The 19920-nt window shown below is 45.7% G+C and overlaps 1 protein-coding gene across 2 annotated transcripts; it reads right to left on the reverse strand.

The window, feature by feature from the left end:
- Nucleotides 1–6184: 6184 nt before the first annotated feature.
- Nucleotides 6185–19120, reverse strand: LOC309396292 (pituitary homeobox 2-like). Of its 2 annotated transcripts, none has more exons than XM_081961324.1 (3): nucleotides 18727–19120; nucleotides 14116–14330; nucleotides 6185–8011 (listed from the first exon to the last, which is right to left on the reverse strand). In XM_081961324.1, exons 1-3 carry the CDS (start codon nucleotides 18812–18814, stop codon nucleotides 7511–7513), a joined length of 804 nt encoding a protein of 267 aa, XP_081817450.1. In that variant the 5' UTR covers nucleotides 18815–19120; the 3' UTR covers nucleotides 6185–7510. The 2 variants fall into 2 exon arrangements, with proteins under 2 accessions (XP_081817450.1, XP_081817451.1); XM_081961325.1 differs by lacking the exon at nucleotides 18727–19120 and adding an exon at nucleotides 18339–18412.
- Between the last annotated feature and the right edge of the window lie 800 nt (nucleotides 19121–19920).

Consider the following 19920-nt stretch of genomic DNA (forward strand, 5'->3'; position numbering starts at 1 on the left):
TTATTCTATTCAATTTCATTCTGTTCTGCCTTATTCTATTCTGTTCTATTCTGTTTTGCCTTTTGTTCTGTTCCATCTTATTCTATTCTATTTCATTCTGTTCTGCCTTATTCTATTCTGTTCTGCCTTCTTTTCTGCCCTATTCTATTCTATTTCATTATGTTCTGTTCTGCCCTATTCTATTCTATTTCATTCTGTTCTGCCCTATTCTATTCTATTTCATTCTGTTCTGTTCTCCCTTCTATTCTGTTCTGCCTTCTGTTCTGCCTTATTCTATTCTATTCTGTTTTGCCTTTTGTTCTGTTCTGTCTTATTCTATTCTATTTCATTCTGTTCTGCATTCTATTATATTCTGCCTTCTGTTCTCTTCTGCCTTATTTTATTCTGTTCTCATTTGTAAAAAAAGAAAAACCCGAAAAAGCAGAGTGCAAATACTGTAAATAGAAAATAAGGAACTGAATCTCCTGAGAAAACCCATTTAATGATCTGAAAAGTGTGTACATTGTTTGAGGGGGCCGCGGCCTGACTCTGAAAGTCACAGGTGCTCTTGCTCAGATGCTGTGTTTGATTCTCCCGGTTGGACAATATCGAGCACGGAGAAGATCGCAATCTTGATGAAGCAAAAGTTCTTTGAGGACATGTCACACTGACCTCTTCCAAGGGGACCGAGAAGGGCAACGTCTGTTTATATGTGTTCCACGGGTCCCATCACTTCCTTTGGAGTGGGACTAAAATACACTCCTAGCATTCTGTCAAGATACTCTATTCCAGGAGGCTGATGGCTTGTTTACGCCAGAGATATTTTTAGATGTAACTAAAAGGCCTCAATTCATCAGGAGCTGGTATGAACCAGAAGAACCAAGAGGCCCTTTGCTTCACTCTAACATGCCCCCCCCCCTTACAAAAAAAGGGCCATTGACCTCAAAAACCTATAACCAATGGTGGCTTCCTACCAGTTTGGACTGGTTCGGCCAAACCAGTGGTAGCTTGGCAGCCTGGGTGACTGGAATTGGCAGCGACCCAGGCCTGCAACCACCACCCCCGAACCGGTTCTCCCGGCAATGGTGTAGGTCCTGTCATCTTGTTTTTTGCTTCTCCGCATGCACAGAGCAATTTTAGTTGTACTGCACATGCGCGCAGCACATCCCTGAGCAAAGCGGCAGTAGTCTCTGCTGGAACCCACCGGTGCCTATAACCAAGACTGTACCTCAAGTAGTCACAGCCTTATCCTAGGAAAAGTCATATTCTCCTTTGTCTTCCTTCCCCGTCAATTTGTTCAGCTACAGAAGGGACGAATCAGCATACAGGGAAGAGGTCCAGAAGGTATCTGCACGTGCTCAAGAAACAATGTACATCTAAATACTAGTAAGACAAGGGAGATGGTGCTAGATTTCCGCAAGCGCAAAGAGGAACCTGCCCCACTGTATATCGAGGGGGGCTGTGTGGAGAGGGTTCCTCTTTTAAATTCTTGGGGGTGCTTATTAGTCAAGATCTCACCTGGAAAAGCAACACGTCTCTGGTGATTGCAAAGGCCCAACAGGGACTTCATTCAGTGGTGGGATTCAGCCGGTTCGCACTGCTTCAGGCGAACCAGTTTTTAAGTTTCTGAGCAGTTTGTTGAACTGGTTGTTGGAAGAAATCATTAGGGCAGAGAACCGGTTGCTAAATTATTTGAATCCCACCCCTGACTTCATTTCCTTAGAGTCCTGTGAAAAAAAATCAGGTGGAACCACGGATGATGACCTCTTTCTATCGGTCCACCATAGAAAGCGTCCTCACATACCGCATTACAGTATGGTAGGCTGGTTTAACTGCTGCAGACAGGAAGGCACTACAGAGAGGGATCAATTCGGAACAAGAAACCATTGGTTGCCCCCTAACACCACTGGGTGACATCGCCAGGTCTCGCTGCTTTAGCAGAGTAAGGAAGAGACTCAGAGATGCCTCACACCCTGGTCAGTGTCTACCTTCGCACTTCTACCATCGGGCAGAAGACGTCGAATGATAGCTAGCCGAGCAAATAGGTTTAAAAATAGTTTCTATCCTTGGGCCGTCAGACTCTTAAACACAATCACTCCACGCACACGGGGAAACGTATGACTAGTTTTTCTTTTTCTTTTTCCCCCTAATTGCTTGCATTGGTATTATTCGTTATACTATTTATGTTGTTTGTATTTCTTGTCATGGATTGCACCAGTGACACTAAAGCCAATTTTGTTGTATACATGATGTACAATGACAGTAAAGGCTATACTGTACTTTAAGGGGTCTTCAAACTTCAAGACTTCAACTCCTGCTGGCTGGGGAATTCTGGGAGTCCACAAGTCTTGAAGTTTTCAAATCTGGAGACCCCTGGACTACATAGATCTTTCTGCAAGGCTTAGTTCTCTTGGCAAACATATCTCTATATGGTCAGTCTATCTTTGAGGGCATTTAAAGGTGAGTAAAATGAGCAGGAATGATCACTCCGAATGCTCCTCCTCTGGACCAATTTCCCCAGCCCAAATCTTGTAATTCTCAATGTTTTTCTTCCCCAGAGACACACAGTAAGAATTGCTGTTTGGTCTCCTCTCCTCAAAGGGATTGCTGGTGAGGAGATTCCAATCAAAAATAAAACGTCCCCATCTCCCCCTGCTGATTCACCGTGGAAAATTCCAAATGTCTGCAAGCACATTTATTTATTTATTTATATTAGAAAAAACTCTGTCTGTGACCCGCTTTCTAAATGTCTCTGGTTAGTTACCTTAAAAATATTATGCAGTTAAAACATTATACAGCTGCCAGATAGATGACAGAGATAGATGATACATAAGATAGGTAGGTAGGTAGGTAGGTAGGTAGGTAGGTAGGTAGGTAGGTAGGTAGATAGATAGATAGATAGATAGATAGATAGATAGATAGATAGATAGATAGATAGATAGATGATAGATAGATAGATGATAGATAGATAGATGTAGATGATACATTAGATAGATAGATGATAGATAGATGATAGATAGATAGATAGATAGATAGATAGATAGATAGATGATAGATAGATAGATAGATAGATAGATAGATAGATAGATAGATGATAGATAGATAGATATGGATAATTGGTTGATGATAGATAAGATATAGGTAGGCAAGTAGATGGATGGATGGATGGATATAGAGATTGAGATTGATGATACATAAGATAGATAGACAGTCAGACAGACAGATGGATGATGGATAGATGGATGGATAGGGACATAGATAGATAGATAGATAGATAGATAGATAGATAGATAGATAGATAGATGATGATAGATAGATAGATAGATAGATAGATAGATAGATAGATAGATAGATGGATATAGACAGACAGACAGGAGATAGATAGATATAGATAGATGATAGATATAGAGATAGATAGATAATGATATAGATAGATAAATAGATGATTGATAGATAGATAAGATAGATAGATAGATAGATAGATGATAGATAGATAGATAGATAGATAGATAGATAGATAGATAGATATAATGAAATAGACAGCTAGATAGACAGACAGATAGAGATGAGAGAGGGGGATAGAAAGAGAGAGAGAGAGAGAGATCCTAAAATAGCGGTAAACATTTTGGGAAAATAACTAATTATGGGCTTATAGTTGGAGAAGGAGAGCTACTGTCAGCTTCCATGGAGGCCAAGGCTGACTTCTACGATGGTGAATTCCATTCTCGGGTGACACGCTGAGTGAAGAAGTATCTTCTTTTATTAGTTCTAAATTTACCAACTGCACTTCCAGATGGATAAGGCAAAAAGGACACGATTAAAGGTCTCCAGATAGTTTTCAAGGATGTTCTTAATTTGGAAGGGCAGCAGAATGAGTAGTAGAGAGGCTCGTTAGACGTGATGGGGGGCGGGCTTGGCCTAAGATATCTAGAGGGCACCTGGAGGGGAAGGATGGATTATGGGGATTAAAAAAAGAGAGCTTCCATCTGACACATTCATCCGTAGAGAAGGAGGACCTTCTGAAAACCATCCGCCAAAAAGAAGAGGAAGGAGAAAATCGGTTGCAACGCTCTGTCTGGTTTTTAAGTTATTGGCAATAGATTTGCAAAAAAACCAACACAGTTTTCGGATGATCCTGAGCTGATAAATTACAGGTAGTCCTTGACGTTACAACAGTTCGTTTAGTGATGGTTCAAAGTTATGATGGCCCTGAAAAAACTGTGAATTGTGATCAGTTTTGACATTTATGATTTGGACCGTCTCAGGATAAACAAGAAATTGGGTGGGATTCAACCAGTTTGGACCGGTTTCAGAGAATCAGGTGCTAATTTTACATCTGGTTCGACAAAACGGTAGTCGCAAGGACTGGCTGGCCCCGCCCACCCTGCCCCTCCCCTCCCAGGAGTCTCCACGCAACCCGTTTTGGATGCCCAGCTAAGTGCAGGGCTTGTATGGAGGCTCTGGGGGGGCGAAAAACGAGCCTCCCAAAAGTGCCTCTGGAGCCAGGGGGGAAGCTGCTTTTGCCCTCCTGGAACCTCAAGGAAAGCGAAAATGCCCCCAACCCCATGGCGCAGGAGGCCAAGAAGGCCACGCCCACCATGGCCACGCCCACCCAGCAACCAGGCAGAGAACCGGTTGCTAATATTTTTGAATCCCACCCCCTGAACAGGATTATTAAGTTTTCTGACCTGGAGGAGCCCATGGAGCAGCCAAGGGAAAGGGGAGGATTTACCCGCCCCTTCGACTTTGGAACTGTGGGATTGATGGCGTAGGATGCCAAAAGGCTCAGAAAGGGAGGATGAAACTCAGAGTCAACAACAGAATAACAGAGTTAGAAGGGACCATGGAGGCCTTCTAGTCCAGCCCCCTGCTCAAGCAGGAGATCCTATACCATTTCAGTCTCTTCTTTAAAAACTCCAGTGATGGATGCCCACAACTTCTGAAGGCCAGCTGCTCCACTGGTTGAGGAAAGTTTCTCCTTAATCCCAGGTTGCTTCTCTCCTTGAGTAGTTCCCGTCCCTTGTTTCTTGTCTTGCCGTCTGGTGGCTTTGGAAAATGGGTTGACCCCCCCCCCTCCCTCTTCCTTGTGACAGCCCCTCAAATATTGGAACACTGCTATCACGTCACCCTGACTCCTTCTTGTCACTAGACTAAACATCCCAATTCCTGCAACTGTTCTTCATAGGTTTTAGCCTCCAGGCCCCTAGAAAAAGGGAGAGGGGAGCTCATTGTAAAGCTGAATTACAGGGTCTAAGCACAGTGCTATTGCTGTTTTCCTTCCTTCCTTCCTTCCTTCCTTCCTTCCTTCCTTCCTTCCTTCCTTCGCAATAGCAACAGGATTTAGACTTATATACCACTTCACAGTACTTTGCAGCCCTGACTCTTTACAGAGTCAGCCTCTTGCCCCCAACAATCTGGGTCCTCATTTGACTGACCTTAGAAGGATGGAAGGCTGAGTCAAACTTGAGCCTGGTGAGATTCTAACTGCCGAATTGCAGCTAGCAGTCAGCTGAAGTAGCCTGCAGTACTGCACTCTAACCACTGCACCACCTCAGTTCCTTCCTTCCTTCCTTCCTTCCTTCCTTCCTTCCTTCCTTCCTTCCTTCCTTCCTTCCTTCCTTCCCTCCCTCCTGCCATGACGGCACAGTGGTTAGAATGCAGTATTGCAGTCTGACTCTGCCCACAGCCAGGAGTTAGATCCTGAACCAAGGTTGACTCAGCCTTCCATCCTTCCGAGGTGAGTCAAATGAGAACCCAGATTGTTGGGGGCAAGAGGCTGACTCCGTAAACCGCTTAGAGAAGTCCCGTTGCTATCTCTATCTGCCTAGTGGTATGGGGAGGGGGGTGAACAAGGACAAGATGAGAGCATGGAAATTTCTAGTTCCTGTTCACGGCCCTGACCTGGAATTTTCTGGGCCCTGACCTGGAAGGGCAACGGAAGTTAACAGTGGTGTAGAGATGAAAGAAGACGAATGGAGCGCCAATTAGCTGCCTCCATAGTGCCTCTTCCTCAACTCTGCCTTCCTATATGTGGTGCTTACTACCTGAGTTGAACCTAGGCGCGTTATGGCTATACTGGCTGGGGATGAGAGGAATTGTAATCCAAAACCCCTGGGGTGGGCCACGTTGAAGAAGACCGCCTTAATAGAGAGGAGGGTTGGCGTTTTTCCTCCCCTCCCCCTTTTCTTTTTGAGAGCTTCGGCTTTGATGAGTAAAAACAGATGGGTTCCCCCCCCCCCCTGTCTTCTCCAAACATCTGACCCTGCCATCTTTCCAGGATCGTTATTATTAATTAATTAATTCCAACCATCTCGGGTATCTGACCTGAAGAGGTTCAGATGAAATTAGACGATGGTGGTTGGCTGCTTATGGCACTTCAACTAAAGTACGATCCGCGCTCAGAAAATTCTGGAAGCCCAGATGGTCGTCAGAAAGGAAACAACCAAAAGTATTCGCCAATTAGCATTTCTTTCCCTATCCAGGACTTGAAGAAGTTTTTAAAATTATTTTTATGGAGGCCGGATTCTTAGATTCACAGGGTTGAAAGGAACCTTGGAGGTCATCTAGTCCAAGCCTCCTCCCCCCCGGCGCAAGCAGGAGACCCCTACAGCATTTCTGACCGATGGCAGCCCAGTCTCTTCTTGAAAGCCTCCAGGGATGAAGCTCCCACAACTTCCGAAGGCAATTTCTTTTCTATGGGTTGATTGTTCTCCCTGTTAGGAAGTTTCTCCTTAATTCCAGGTTGCTTCTTTCCTTGATTAGCACATAGCAATCCATAGGATAACAGAGTTGGAAGGGATCTTGTAGGTCATCTAGTCCAGCCCCCTGTCCAAGCAGGAGACCCTGCACAATTTCTGACCGATGGCAGTTCAGTCTCTTCTTGAAAGCTTCCAGGGATGAAGCTCCCACAACGTCCGAAGGCAACTTCTGTTCCATGGGTGGATTGTTCTCACTGTCAGAAAATTACCGATTGGCCTCAATTCATCCATGCTAGCTAAAGAATTCTGGGAGTTGAAGTCCGCACACCTTCCAGTGGCCGAGGTTGCAAAACACAGATTTATATTTAACTAATTCATCAGAAGACAGGTCAATCACCCGTGACTTTTTCCCAAAAGTGGTCATCCTTCCAATAGAAATGGTATTTGGATTCTCTGGACAGGGTGTGGACATCCCTTCCGCGTTCCTGCGGCTTTGGGTCAGTGGTGACATTCAATTTTTTTTACTACCGGTTCTGTGGGCATGGCTTAGTGGGCGTGGCTTGGTGGGCGTGGCAGGGGAAGGATACTGCAAAATCTCCATTCCCACCCCACTCGGGCCAGCCAGAGGTGGTATTTGCCGGTTCTCCAAACTACTCACAATTTCTGCTACTGGTTCTCCAAACTACTTAAAATTTCCGCTACAGATTCTCCAACGTACTCAAAATTTCTGCTACCGGTTCTCCAGAACCTGCTGGATTTCACCCCTGCTTTGGGTTATATATTTACAATTAATGGGATGCAATTCTGATCATCTCTCAACCTGCAACCCAGCGTCACACCGGCCTGTCCAGAGGATACTGGCTGGAGCTGGGGCTGACATTTTGGGGAGCGCCGTAACCAAGAGCGGATTGTGGCTGTTTTGCTCTGAGTCTCAATCCCGCCAGGCCTGAGGTGCAGGGGTCCCTGTATATGTAGGGCGAAGGCGCGACAGGCCCATACATGGAACTTGAGTGCCCTGGAGCACTTGCCAGGCTGTTGAAGTTTTCCAGAGATGGAACTCCAGGCAGCGAAGGTCCGGCGGCTGCGGGGAACACGTTCTGGGGTGCAAAAGAGTTGAGGTTGATGGAGTTGAAGAGCTGGAAGCCTTTGCCATGGATAGGGCTGCTGTGTAGCCCCTTGGGAGTCCAGGTGTTATAGGCATAGGTGGGGTAAAGGTCTTCGTAAGGGTTCCCAGTCAACCCATTCAGCTGCGACCCAAAGGCTCCTTTGCAAAGTTCCGTCTGCTGGTGACGTTCCTTTTTCCGCCACTTGGCGCGTCGGTTCTTGAACCAAACCTTGAAAGAGAAGAGACGGGTGGGGAGAGAGAGCAGAAAACAAGTCCTCTGTCATGCAAGGCTGAGGAAGGAATCCAAAACTACCGTATTTTTCGGAGTATAAGACGCACCAAGATATTGAAGAGGTAAATTTAGAAAAAAAGGTTTTGCACTCTGCAGGCCTCCCAAACCCTCTGCACGCATCTTTTTTGTGAAAATAAGGGGCATGCAGAGAGTTTGAGAGGCCTGCAAAATACTCCTGGGAGCTGGGGTGGGAAACGAGCAAAAATTGTTTTGCCCGTTTTTCACTTGTTTTTGCCGTCCCCAGCCCTCAAAATCATTTTGCAGGCCTCCCAAACCCTCTGCATGACCATTTTTGCAAATGGGGCTGGGTTCCAGGAGGCCAAAAATGCTATATCTAGTGAATAAGATGCACCCAGATTTTCACCCTCTTTTTTGGAGGGAAAAGGTGTGTCTTATACTTTGAAAAATATGGTACTCCGTTACGCAAGGTTGAGGAACGATTCTAAAACTTGTTGTGTGGAACCGTCACCATGTGATGGTCACCCAGAGATTTCTCTTGTCCTCTTTTAGAAGAGAAGAAGAACGATCCAAGGAAGACTATCGAGAGCTACTGGCCTGGGAAGCAGGGAAACTGCAGAGAGCCTCCTTAAAAGACCAGCTCCTGTGGTCAAAAGTGGAGGAAGGTTATGAGCTTCCAACATCCATGGTGGGAGGCAGTGAGAAGCTATGAGCCGTGGTGGCACAGTGGTTAGAGGGCAGGACTGCAGGCTGCTTCTGTTGACTGCTGGTTGACTGCAATTTGGCAGTTCGAATTTCCCCAGGCCAGAGGTGGGATTCAGCAGGTTCTGACCAGTTCTGGAGAACCAGTAGCGGAAATTTTGAGTAGTTGGGAGAACCAGTAAATACCACCTCTGGCTGGCCCCGCCCCCATCTATTCTCTGCCTCCCGAGTCCCAGCTGATCGGGGGGGAATGCGGATGTTGCAGTATCCTTCCCCTGTCACGCCCACCAAGCCACCCCCACAGAACCTGTAGTAAAAAAAAATGAATCCTACCACTGCCCCAGGCTCAAGGTTGACTCAGCCTTCCATCCTTCTGAGGTGGGTAAAATGAGGAGCCATATTGTTGGGGGGAAAGAAGCTGCCTCTTGGAGAGGACTAGAAAAGTGGTATATAAGTCTAAGTGCTATTGCTATTCCTCCTTCCTTCCTCCTTCCCTCCCCCATTCCACACACACACACATGCACACACACACACACACATACATACATATAAATATACACACATATATACATACATACACGCACACACACACACCGTGTTTCCTCAAAAATAAGACAGGGTCTTATTTTCTTTTGACCCACAGAATATGGCTTGGGCCTTATTATGAGGGCAGGGTTTATTGTTTTGGGGTTGCCGGGCAGCTGCTCTCTTGTGAGCGGGCTCCCGAAGAGCCGGGCACAGCCTCAGGGGCAAATGACTGTGTTACGCTGTCGCAGCAGTGCAACGTAGCAGCCATGAAGCGACCATGCTCATGAGCAGCCACCCAGCAAACCCCCTTTCCAGCCAGGCACAGCACCATTCACTAACCTAGGGGTATCGCCAAATCGTGTGAGCGCCTGTTTGCCACTGCCGGCCCCCCGCGGCTTGGTGCCTTCGAAATGCCAGGAAATGGCGCTCTGCACGGCTGGAGAGGGGGGTTGCGTGAGCGGCTGTTCCACTCCCGCTCACGTGCTTCCCAGCCTCACAATGCCTGGCCCAGCTCTCCCTCCGCTGCCACCACCGCCATTCCAGCATGGCTTTTTTGGTGGCTTCCAAACCAAGTCTTCCGGCAGTGGCCGCATACTCCCAGAGGGTACAACTATAGAATGTACACCCAGAGCAGCTACTACCAGAAGACTTGGTTTGGAAGCTGCCGAAAAAGCCATGCTGGGATGCAGCCGCCCGGCAACCCCCCTCTCCAGCTGGGCACAGAGCTGCTCACCAACCTAGCCGTATCTGGAAGGCACCAAGCAACGCAAACACCTTTGCCCCTCCCTGGGGGGGCATAAATATATATATTTATAGAAAGATGGCAGCTGCGACCACGCTTTAAGTCCAAAACCCAGCCTGAAGATGGTGAGTGAGACCTCACCGAAACGTTGCCAAGACAATCTCAAACTTACATGGGAAAAGACCCAAATGCAACAAGATCAGCATACCTACACCTGTGAAAATCTACAAAAACAAACATATATATATATATATATATATATATATATATATATATATATATATATATATATATATATATATATATATATATATATATATATATATATATACACATACATACATACATACATACATACACACACACACACACACACACACACACATACATACATACATATATATTTGTTTTCGTAGATTTTCACGGGTGTAGGTATGCTGGTTTTTTTGTATTCGGGTCTTTTCGCGTGCAAGATTGAGATTGTCTTGGCAACGTTTCAGCAAGATCTCACTTGCCATCTTCAGGCTTTGGGCTTAAAATGCGATCGGAGCTGCCGTCTTTCTGTAAATCTTGGGGGGGGGGGATGGGGTGCTGGCTTTATTTCAGTAAGTGGAATGATTGGTTGTGTGGTTGTATCATGATTGGTAGATTGGTGCTGATTGGTGCTGGCTGTGTGTGCATTGTTGTTTTGTATTGTAACGGCCTGGGTGGGGGCTGGTTTCCAGATGTTTGGTAAGCGGGAGGTATCATCACGTTTATTCATGTTGTGGGGGTGTTTCTCTATTTCGATGGCTTCCATAATTATTCTCTTGTTGAGGTGTTCTGTTTTGGAGATTAACCTGGCTCCTTCAAAGTTGATTTCATGTCCTGTAGCTTTAAGGTGCTGGAAAAGGGAGGAAGGTTTTTCTTTTTTTCTTACTGCATTCTTGTGTTCTGCGATGCGTGCATTTATTCTCCTATTTGTTTGTCCTAAATATGTTGCTGGGCAGTTGCCATTCGCATTTTAAGCCCAAAGCCTGAAGATGGCAAGTGAGATCTTGCTGAAACGTTGCCAAGACAATCTCAATCTTACACGGGAAAAGACCCGAATACAACAAAACCAGCATACCTACACCCGTGGAAATCTACGAAAACATATATATATGCATACATACATACATACACATACATATATACATACATGCATATAACTATATGCATATAATTTTATGCATATAGTTATTTATTTTTGAAGGGGGTGCGAGAATATATCAGAAGTGTTCTAGGGGTGCAGCAAGGTATAGAAAAAGTTGGGGACCCCTGTCCTAGTGCTCACATTCTAGAGACAGACGTTCCCTGAGGAATGGCTCCAGCAAGAGTCTTGGAAGAATTAACCTCTCATCCTGCAACACTATCCTGGGAGACGTATACTTACTGACATTTGCAAGAGACATCTATGAATGCTTTCAGTTTGTCCCATTCTCCACGCTTTCCTAGAGGAATGCGTGAACAATCGTAGGACATGTGTTTGTTTGTTTTTTAAAGAAAAGAAAATCAGAAAAGTATTGCAGCAACAGTACTTAAGCCAGCCTGCAAACCACAAATCGGACATATCGTTCCATCATTTCATGGTGATTTACGCAAGGTTTCTTCCCCATCTTTCTCCCTCTGCTGTCCTCCAGGTGCTCTGTCACTCAATTCCCTCCCCCCCACCCCCAATTTCCAACAAGAATATAGTCTCAGCACAACTGGGAATGGAATGCGTATGGAAAAGCAGAGGAGGAAAAGAGGAGGTGAAGTGTGAGAAAGTTTTACGCCTAGTAAATGTCTATTTAGATTCTACATCCTCCAGGTCATAGTTATCCCAAGGTGCTTTTTTCAAGAGGCAACCTGGGCTTTCTGTTTTTCTTTGAAGATGCTTTGCTTCTCATCCAAGAAGCTTCTTCAGCTCTATGCCTAGCTAAAAGTCCATGGAGATTCTCAGTCATCCAGGTCATGATTTAATGACCAGCTGTCTGCAAGGAATATAAATCCTTCCATTCCCAACCATCTAGTCAGAACTGAAGAAGCTTCTTGGAGGAGAAGCGAAACTTCTTCAAAGAAAAACCCAGAAAATCCAGTGGCCTCTTGAAAAAAAGCATCTTTGGGATTTTCAATCCTACTAGGTAGACCAGATCAAGAAATCAACATGGTGAGATGTCCCAAAGGTGCTTTTTCCAAGAGGCCACTGGACTTTCTTGTTTTTCTTTGAAGATGTTTCACTTCTCAACCAAGGAGCTTCTTCAGCTCTGACTGGATGGTGGGGAATGGAAGGATTTATATTCTTTCCAGACAGCTGGTCATTCCTTGAAGGCTTATCTGTGTCCTCAGGATCACCTGAGTCGTGCTAATGGTTCCTGTGAGGGACGCGGTGGCTCAGTGGCTAAGACACTGAGCTTGTCAATCAGGAAGGGCAGACCGCTTGGCAACTTTGCAGACCGCATTGGCAACTTTAAGACTTGCGGACTTCAACTCCCAGAATTACTCAGCCAGCCATGCCGGCTGGGGAATTCTGGGAGTTGAAGTCCGCAAGTCTAAAAGCTGCCAAGTGTAGTAGAGACCACTACTCTAAATCAAAAGACTCAAGAAAAGTAATTCAACTTTAATTACACTAGGTCGAAGATGAGCTGGAGAATTGCTTTGATGGGCTTTCAAGTTTCTGCTACATGGTCCTAATAATGGCCCTAAAGATCTCTCCTTCCTTTTGCGAGTTTGTCAACTTCACAAGGGTTGACAATTCCTGAAGAAGTTGGGGTATAATAGAATGCCAGAGTTGGAAGGGACCTTGGAGGTCTTCTAGTCCAACCCCCCCTGCTCAGGCAGGAATCCTATACCATTTCAGAAAAAATGGTTGTCCAATCTCTTCTTAAAAACTTCCAGTGTTGGAGCATTCACAACTTTGGAGGCAACTTGTTACACGGATTAATTGTTCTAACCATCAGGAAATTTCTCCTTAATTCTAGGTTGCTTCTCTCCTTGATTAATTTCCATCCATTTCTTCTTCTCTGACTTCAGGTGTTTTGGAGAATAGCTTGACTCCCTCTTCTTTGTGGCAGCCCCTCAAATATTGGAGGATTGCTGTCATGTCATCCCTATTTCTCCTTAGCTCTAGGTTGATTCTCTCCTTGATTAGTTTCCATCCATTGGCCCAAAGGTGCTTTTTTCAAGAGGAAACGGGACTTTCTGGTTTTTCTTTGAAGAAACTTCTTGGATGGGGAGCAAAACGTCTTCAAAGAAAAACCAGAAAGTCCATCTGTCTCTTGAAAAAGGCACCTTTGAGGCAACCCTGATCTGGATGACTGAGAATCTCTATAGGCATTTCCACCCATTGCTTCTTGTCCTGCCCTCATGTGCCTTGGAGAATAGTTTGACTCCCTCTTCTTTGGAGCAGCCCCTGAGATACTGGAAGACTGCTATCATGTCTCCCCTAGTCCTTCTTTTCATCAAATTGGACATACTCAGTTCCTGCAACCGTTCTTCGTATGTTTTAGCCTCCAGTCCCCTAATCCTCTTTGCTGCTCTTCTCTGCACTCTTCTTTAGATTGTGACGATCAAAGATCAATGCGGTATTCCAAATGTGTTCTTACCAAGGTAAAGGTTCCCCTTGCACTTCTGTGCTAGTCGTTCCCGACTCTAGGGGGCGGTGCTCATCTCCATTTCAAAGCCGAAGAGCCAGCGCTGTCCGAAGACGTCTCCGTGGTCATGTGGCCAGCATGACTCAACGCCGAAGGCGCACGGAATGCTGTTCCCTTCCCACCAAAGGTGGTTCCTATTTTTCTACTTGCATTTTTTATGTGCTTTCGAACTGCTAGGTTGGCAGAAGCTGGGACAAGGAACGGGAGCTCACCCCGTTACGTGGTGCTAGGGATTCGAACCACCAAACTGCCAACCTTTCTGATCGATCTATAATACTGAGCCATTATAAAGTGATGTTAACACTTCAAAGAAGGGTAGGCCAAGAATCTCTGATCTTGCCAAGGATTGGCTTGCAAGCCCCTCTCTTCTTCCGTGATCCATCATTGGTGCGGCTGAGCTAATGGGAGGAACCGTTTCCCTCCTTCCCCCCATCAGTTCTTTCTACAGTGACCCTCACCCTTATCCTCGGCTCGGTCAGATTGGTCCAGCCGGCTATCTCTTCCCTTGTGCTCATGTCCGGGTAGCGGTTTCGCTGAAACGTAGCCTCCAGTTCCTGCAGCTGCTGGCTGGTGAAATGGGTCCGATGCCTACGCGGCTTCTTTTGACCCGTGTTTGCTTCCTCTTCACCGCTGGAATCAGAAGATTTTCCCCGAGAGGTCTCGCCATTTTCTCCTGGAGAGAACGAGGAAAGAAGGATTTATTTTTTATTCCTCGACATACAATGATAGGTACAGCGTCACACACCTTCTTCTTCTTCTTTACATTTGTCATTCTTTTGCATTTATTATTCCATATAAAAGGTTATAATATACAGTTTGGGTTGCTTTGTTTACCATCCCTTCCACTTTATTTTCCCTTTCTTTTCTCCCTCCCTCCCTTCTCTACTTCCTTCCTTCCTCCTCTCCTTCCCCTTTCCTTCTTCCCTTACCCCTCCCCTACTCCTCTCTTCCTCTCCCCCTTCCTACCCTCTCTCCTTCTCTTTCCCTCCCTTCCGCCCTCCTCTCCTTCCCTCTTCCTTCCTTCCCTCTTCTTCCCCTTCTTTCTTCCCCTACTTCCTCCTCCCCTCCCTACCCTCTTTCTGACTCTTTCTTTCCCTTCCATCCTTCTTACCTCTTCCTTCCTTCCTCCTCTCCTTTCCCATCCTTCTTCCCTTACCCCTCCCCTACTCCTACTCTTCCCCTTCCTACCCTCTCTCCTTCTGTTTCTCTCCCTTCCACTCTCCTCTCCTTACCTCTTCCTTCCTTCCCTCCTCTTCTTCCCCTTCCCTTACCTCTCCCCTACTCCTACTCTTCCTCTTCCCCTTCCTACCCTCTCTCCTTCTCTTTCTCTCCCTCCCATCCTCCTCTCCTTACCTCTTTCTTCCTTCCCTCCCCTTCCTCTCTTCTCCTCCTCTCTTCCTTTCTTTTTCTGTTTTGTAGGTGTCTCTTTCAGCTGTCAGTTTATATTTTCTTGGGATGGTGTTTCCGCAAACCAAATATGATTTAATATCATTTCTTATTTCCTTTCCTTTGCTAGTCTATCCTAACTATGTTTTTTCCCTTTATAATCCCTCTCTTGAATATATACTTGTATATAAATCTTTTCTTTTCTATTTTCCACTTCTCCCCCCCCTCTTTTCCATTCAATAGTATCTCGGCTGGGTTCTATATCTCTCTCTTGCTTTCTTTTCTAAATTTCTTTCCCTAGCCAATCATAAAATCTTCCCCATGTCTTGAAGCACACAGATTCCTCTTTATCCTTTATTTTCAAAGTCAACCTGGAAAGAAGAATTTTTTCAGGGTTCCAAATAATACAGTAGAACCTCTGGTCACGACCCATCATTCGTACACCAACTTGGTTCTGACCCGAACCTAATTTTAGAAATTTGGCATTTACATTAAAAAAAAATGGCGTGGAAGGGGAAATTGGCTGCGGGGAAAAAATAAAATTGTGAACTTTTTGGTTGGAACCAGGGGTGAAATGCGACCTGTTCAGACTGGTTTGCCCGAACCAGTATGCTTCTGGTTCAGGCAAACTGATTTTTCCAACCATCAGCTGTGATGTGCGATTTATATTAGCTAGAAGGCAGGATTTCCTGCTTTCTAGCTAATCTAAATCGCATGGCACAACAGATTCCTTCCACTCGCTGTTCTACTTACCTTTGCAGGCGCCCTCGGTTGCAGGCTCCGCCCACCCACCCAGACATCATCCCGTCCGTTTTTGACGCTCTGCACATGCACGGGAGTTCCTACGCGTGCACAGAGGTGTTGCACGTGAGCAAAGGGAGCTCACATTTCCAACCGGTAGCAAAGGTAAGTAGATTCCACCCCTGGTTGGAACCCGATTTGGTTGTGGTCAGAAGCATTCGTGACCTATAGTAAACAGAACTCTGAGGCAAGCAGTTTCCTTGAAGAACAAGTTTATCGGATATGCCCTATTGGCACAAGCTGGTGAAAACGACTCTGAATGTTCCTGCGGTTTTCACCTAATTAAAAGTAAAAGTTTTCCCCCTTTCCCCAAACAATCAGTCACGTGGTCCAATCAAGGTGCTTTCCGGTTGCTTGGAAACTTTACTCCTCCTCTCTTCAGCCAGCTGTGGGAATGTCCTTGGTTCTCAGGGGAAAGTATTTTGTTTTGGCTACAAAACTCCAGCTATCTCTATTCCCCACTCCCTATCCCTCAGCTCCAATGTGGCAGCGCTGAAGCTTCCAAGATGGCCTCGGTCAGGCCAGCTTCAGAGTTGAGTAATATCTTGGCCCAGGCCCTGGACATCAGGGCTTCCTTGATTTCTTTCAACAGTCACTAAGCCACCAATCGTAAGTCAAGGACTACTTGTACAACACAACAATACAATCCCACACCATTGCTGGGGGAATGAGAAGGAACCCCATGATGGCCTCTGTGGCGAGAACAGCTCCTCTTGGTTCCCCTTCTCCCTAATTCTTTTCATCCCAGCCAGCCATTGCACTGATGATGTGCCCTAGTTTGGTAATGAAACATCTTCAAGAAAAGCACTAAGCTGACAGAACACCAAGGACCCTACAACAGCCGCTCTCCTCCCCCTCCCCCTCCCCCTCCTCCTTTTCCTCTCTGCAAACCCCACTCCCTTCTAGCATTGATGGTGTTATCACAATTGGTAATGAAACATTTGCTAGAAAACCACCAAGCTCAGAGAACTCCAAGGATCCCTCATTTCAACTCCGAGTTGTAAATATTCTCTTCTCTCAGATTTTAATTTTACTCTGCAACAATATCCTCAATATCCTCTCTCCGTTTTGGAGTCAGCTATTTGGGATGCAAATTCGGATTATCTTCTTTTGTTGTTGAGGTGACTTTGTAGGATGCTGTGTGAAGTGTTTCAACTGAACTACCAGCAAAGCTTCTTTAGAGACACGTATCAGATGAAACACAATCTGAGGGCCACTGGAAGGGCGTTTTTTAACAGCTCTTTTCATCAGCAGAGAGTATGGCGGAAATATAGGCACGTCACCAAAAAGACCAAGGCCGAATCGTTGGTTAGAATAGAATAACAGAGTTGAAAGGGACCTTGGAGGTCTTCTAGTCCAACCCCTTAACTAGAAACCCTATACCATTTCAGACAAATGGCTATCCAGCATCTTCTTAAAGACTTCCTGTGTTGGGGCATTCACAACTTCTGGAAGCAACTTCTGTTCCACTGATGAATTGTTCCAACTGTCAGGAAATTTCTCCTCAGTTCTATATTATTGTTCTATATTATTTTAAAACAGACCAAAATAGCAAAACAATAGCAAAATAGCAGGGATAACCCTATACTGCATGGAATGTAAATACAATATTTTCCCCATTTCCCCCAAATTGCATAATATTTTGCATAGGCATATTTTTCTTCTGCCAAATCCCCAAAATTATCAAAACGGGGCTCAAGAACAGCAAGCAGCCCTGGGGGGGGGGTGACTCTCCTTCCCTTGAAATGAAAAATGTTCTGGAGGTTTCGCAGACACAGAAGGAAGGCAGTCGGCCCGGCATTAAAGATCTCCAGGAATTGTGACATTTGGCAAAAATGCTCAAATCTTGCAATTAATATTTGAGCGTTCGCCCCTTTCTTATTGGGATGGAAGTCTACCACAGGTCCTATTACACACTGAATGGATGGTGACCCCCCCCTTCCTTTTCTTCCATAGAAACATTTCCTGACCTTGCAAAATTACACACATTAGAACCTCATCTTACTCTTGTGGGTGAAGGAAACCATGCCCCCTTCCACTTGCATTTTAAAACAATGTTAATTTTGTGGTGGCAGAAAATTAATGGGATCCAGGAATGATGGGATCAAGGAACGGGCGAAACTTGGGATATAGAATAACAGAGTTGGAAGGGATCTTGGAGGTCTTCTAGTCCAACCCACTGTTTAGGCAGGAACCCCTACACCACTTCAGACAAATGGTTGTCCAACCTCTTCTTACAAAACTTCCTGTGTTGGAACATTCACAACTTCTGGAGGCAAGTTGTTCCACTGATTAATTGTTCTCACTGTCAGGAAATTTCTCCTTAGTTCTAGGTTGCTTCTCTCCTTGCTTTGTTTCCACCCATTGCTTCTTGTCCTGCCCTCAGGTGCCTTGGAGAATAGCTTGATTCCCTCTTCTTTGTGGCAAACCCTGAGATATTGGAAGACTGCTATCATGTCTCCCCTAGTCCTTCTTTTCATTAAACTAGACATACCCGGTTCCTGCAACCGTTCTTCGTATGTTTGAGCCTCCAGTCCCCCAATCCTCTTCATTGCTCTTCTCTGCACTCTTTCCAGAGCCACCACCTCTTTTCTACATTGTGGCGACCAGAACTGAATGCAGGATTCCAAGTGTGGCCTTACCACTTGTTTTACCCAAGGCAACACTGGGACAGCGTCAGCATTGCCCCTACACCATGGAAGATGGACCATTTCCCAGCGAGTCTTGGACTCTTCAGTCCGATTGGACTTCCCATGAATACCGGATACCATTTATCTATCTGAAGGGAGGTTGCACTTCCTCAAAAGTAGCCCCCTCCCACGTCAATGGTTTACAAGATCCCCAAACCAACCTCAATTTCCCCCCAAAACGCCACGTCTTACCACTACTTTCTATGCCAGATGTTCCCGAGAGAGTTTGTGGTCGTATCCCCTTTGCGTTTCCATCCGAGGCGTCCAACAACATTGACATAGTTCCCAAAGACGTAAAAGCCAAAGCGTTCTACTCCTTCCAGTTTGGAGTAGAGGAGCAGAAGGAAGTTGCTTCGTGTGCCACAGGTTGCAAAGGATTTTCCCGTTGGAAAGTCCTGGGGTGGATGAATGGGAAAAGGCTCAAGAGGGAGGGAAAATATATATGGCGGCAATCTTGAAGAAGATCTACAAAAGAAGAAATGATCCAAGTTAGGAAACCCTTCCTCAGGAGATGTTTAGGTGTTCTTCAGTTCTAAAGTCCCCAGCAAGGAGATCCTCTCCACACAACCATTTCTCAAGAGGTCCACTTTCCTCCACCAAATCTACATCAACATCTGGCTGCAGGGTATTCCTCTTGTCAACGTCCTAAGGGGCTCTTTTGCTCTGTAGGATGTCTCTTCCCCTTTCCCCTCTCTCTCCCATCTCCTTCCCCTCGCATGTTTTATTATTCTCTTTCCCAGGGGCGATGGGTTTTTTTGGTTTGGCAGGAAGAAGGAGGGGTGTGGATGTGTGTGTGTGTGTCAAATATCAGGGACAGCTGAGTGCAAGCTAACCAGGTGCCAATCAGCTATGGTCTTCCCAAGCAGGCTGGGGAAGCTGGCTTGAAGTGGGGATGGATGGAAGGATGGCAGCTGAGAGGCCACGGTTTGGTTCAGCCTGTGCCAGAGATGAGCCCAAAAAATGCATATTTCAGCACCAGCTGCTTCGGGGTGGGGGTAGGGGGTAGATTTTTTTTTAAAATTTCCTGAGAGTCAAGAGCCCTTCCTGCAAGGTCAGATGTAAAAGTCCCTCAGAACTTAAGATGGTTATTTAAATAAAAGAACTGGGTTTGCTGGAAATGCCATCCCGAAAATTACACCGGATCAAAGAGGAGAATATGTAAATATAACCGCAAAAAGAGGGAATGGAGAGAGAGGAGTAGAGAGAAAGGTAGGAAGAGGAGAGGAGAAAGGAGAAAGAAGAAAGGAAAAAGGAGGGGAAGAAATGGAGGGTAAGAGTAGGAGAGAGTGTAGGGAAGGGAAGAAGAGGGGAGGAGTGGGGGAAGGGGAAGTAGAGAAGGGAAAGGAGAGGAGGAGAGAAGACAGGATGGAAGGAAGGAAGGAAGGA

This window comes from Natrix helvetica, assembly GCF_964273705.1.
Source record: "Natrix helvetica genome assembly, chromosome: 8".
In the NCBI taxonomy this organism is placed as follows: domain Eukaryota; kingdom Metazoa; phylum Chordata; class Lepidosauria; order Squamata; family Natricidae; genus Natrix; species Natrix helvetica.

Bases quoted from the DNA above. Each gene is read 5' to 3' on its own strand.
- LOC309396292 (XM_081961324.1), bottom strand. From the start codon at position 18,814: ATGTCAATGTTGTTGGACGCCTCGGATGGAAACGCAAAGGGGATACGA. The intron at 14,331-18,726 runs GTAAGACGTGGC...CGTTCTCTCCAG, and splicing joins ATCTGGCATAGAAAGTAGTG to GAGAAAATGGCGAGACCTCT. The intron at 8,012-14,115 runs GTGAGGGTCACT...TTCTCTTTCAAG, and splicing joins TGACCGAGCCGAGGATAAGG to GTTTGGTTCAAGAACCGACG.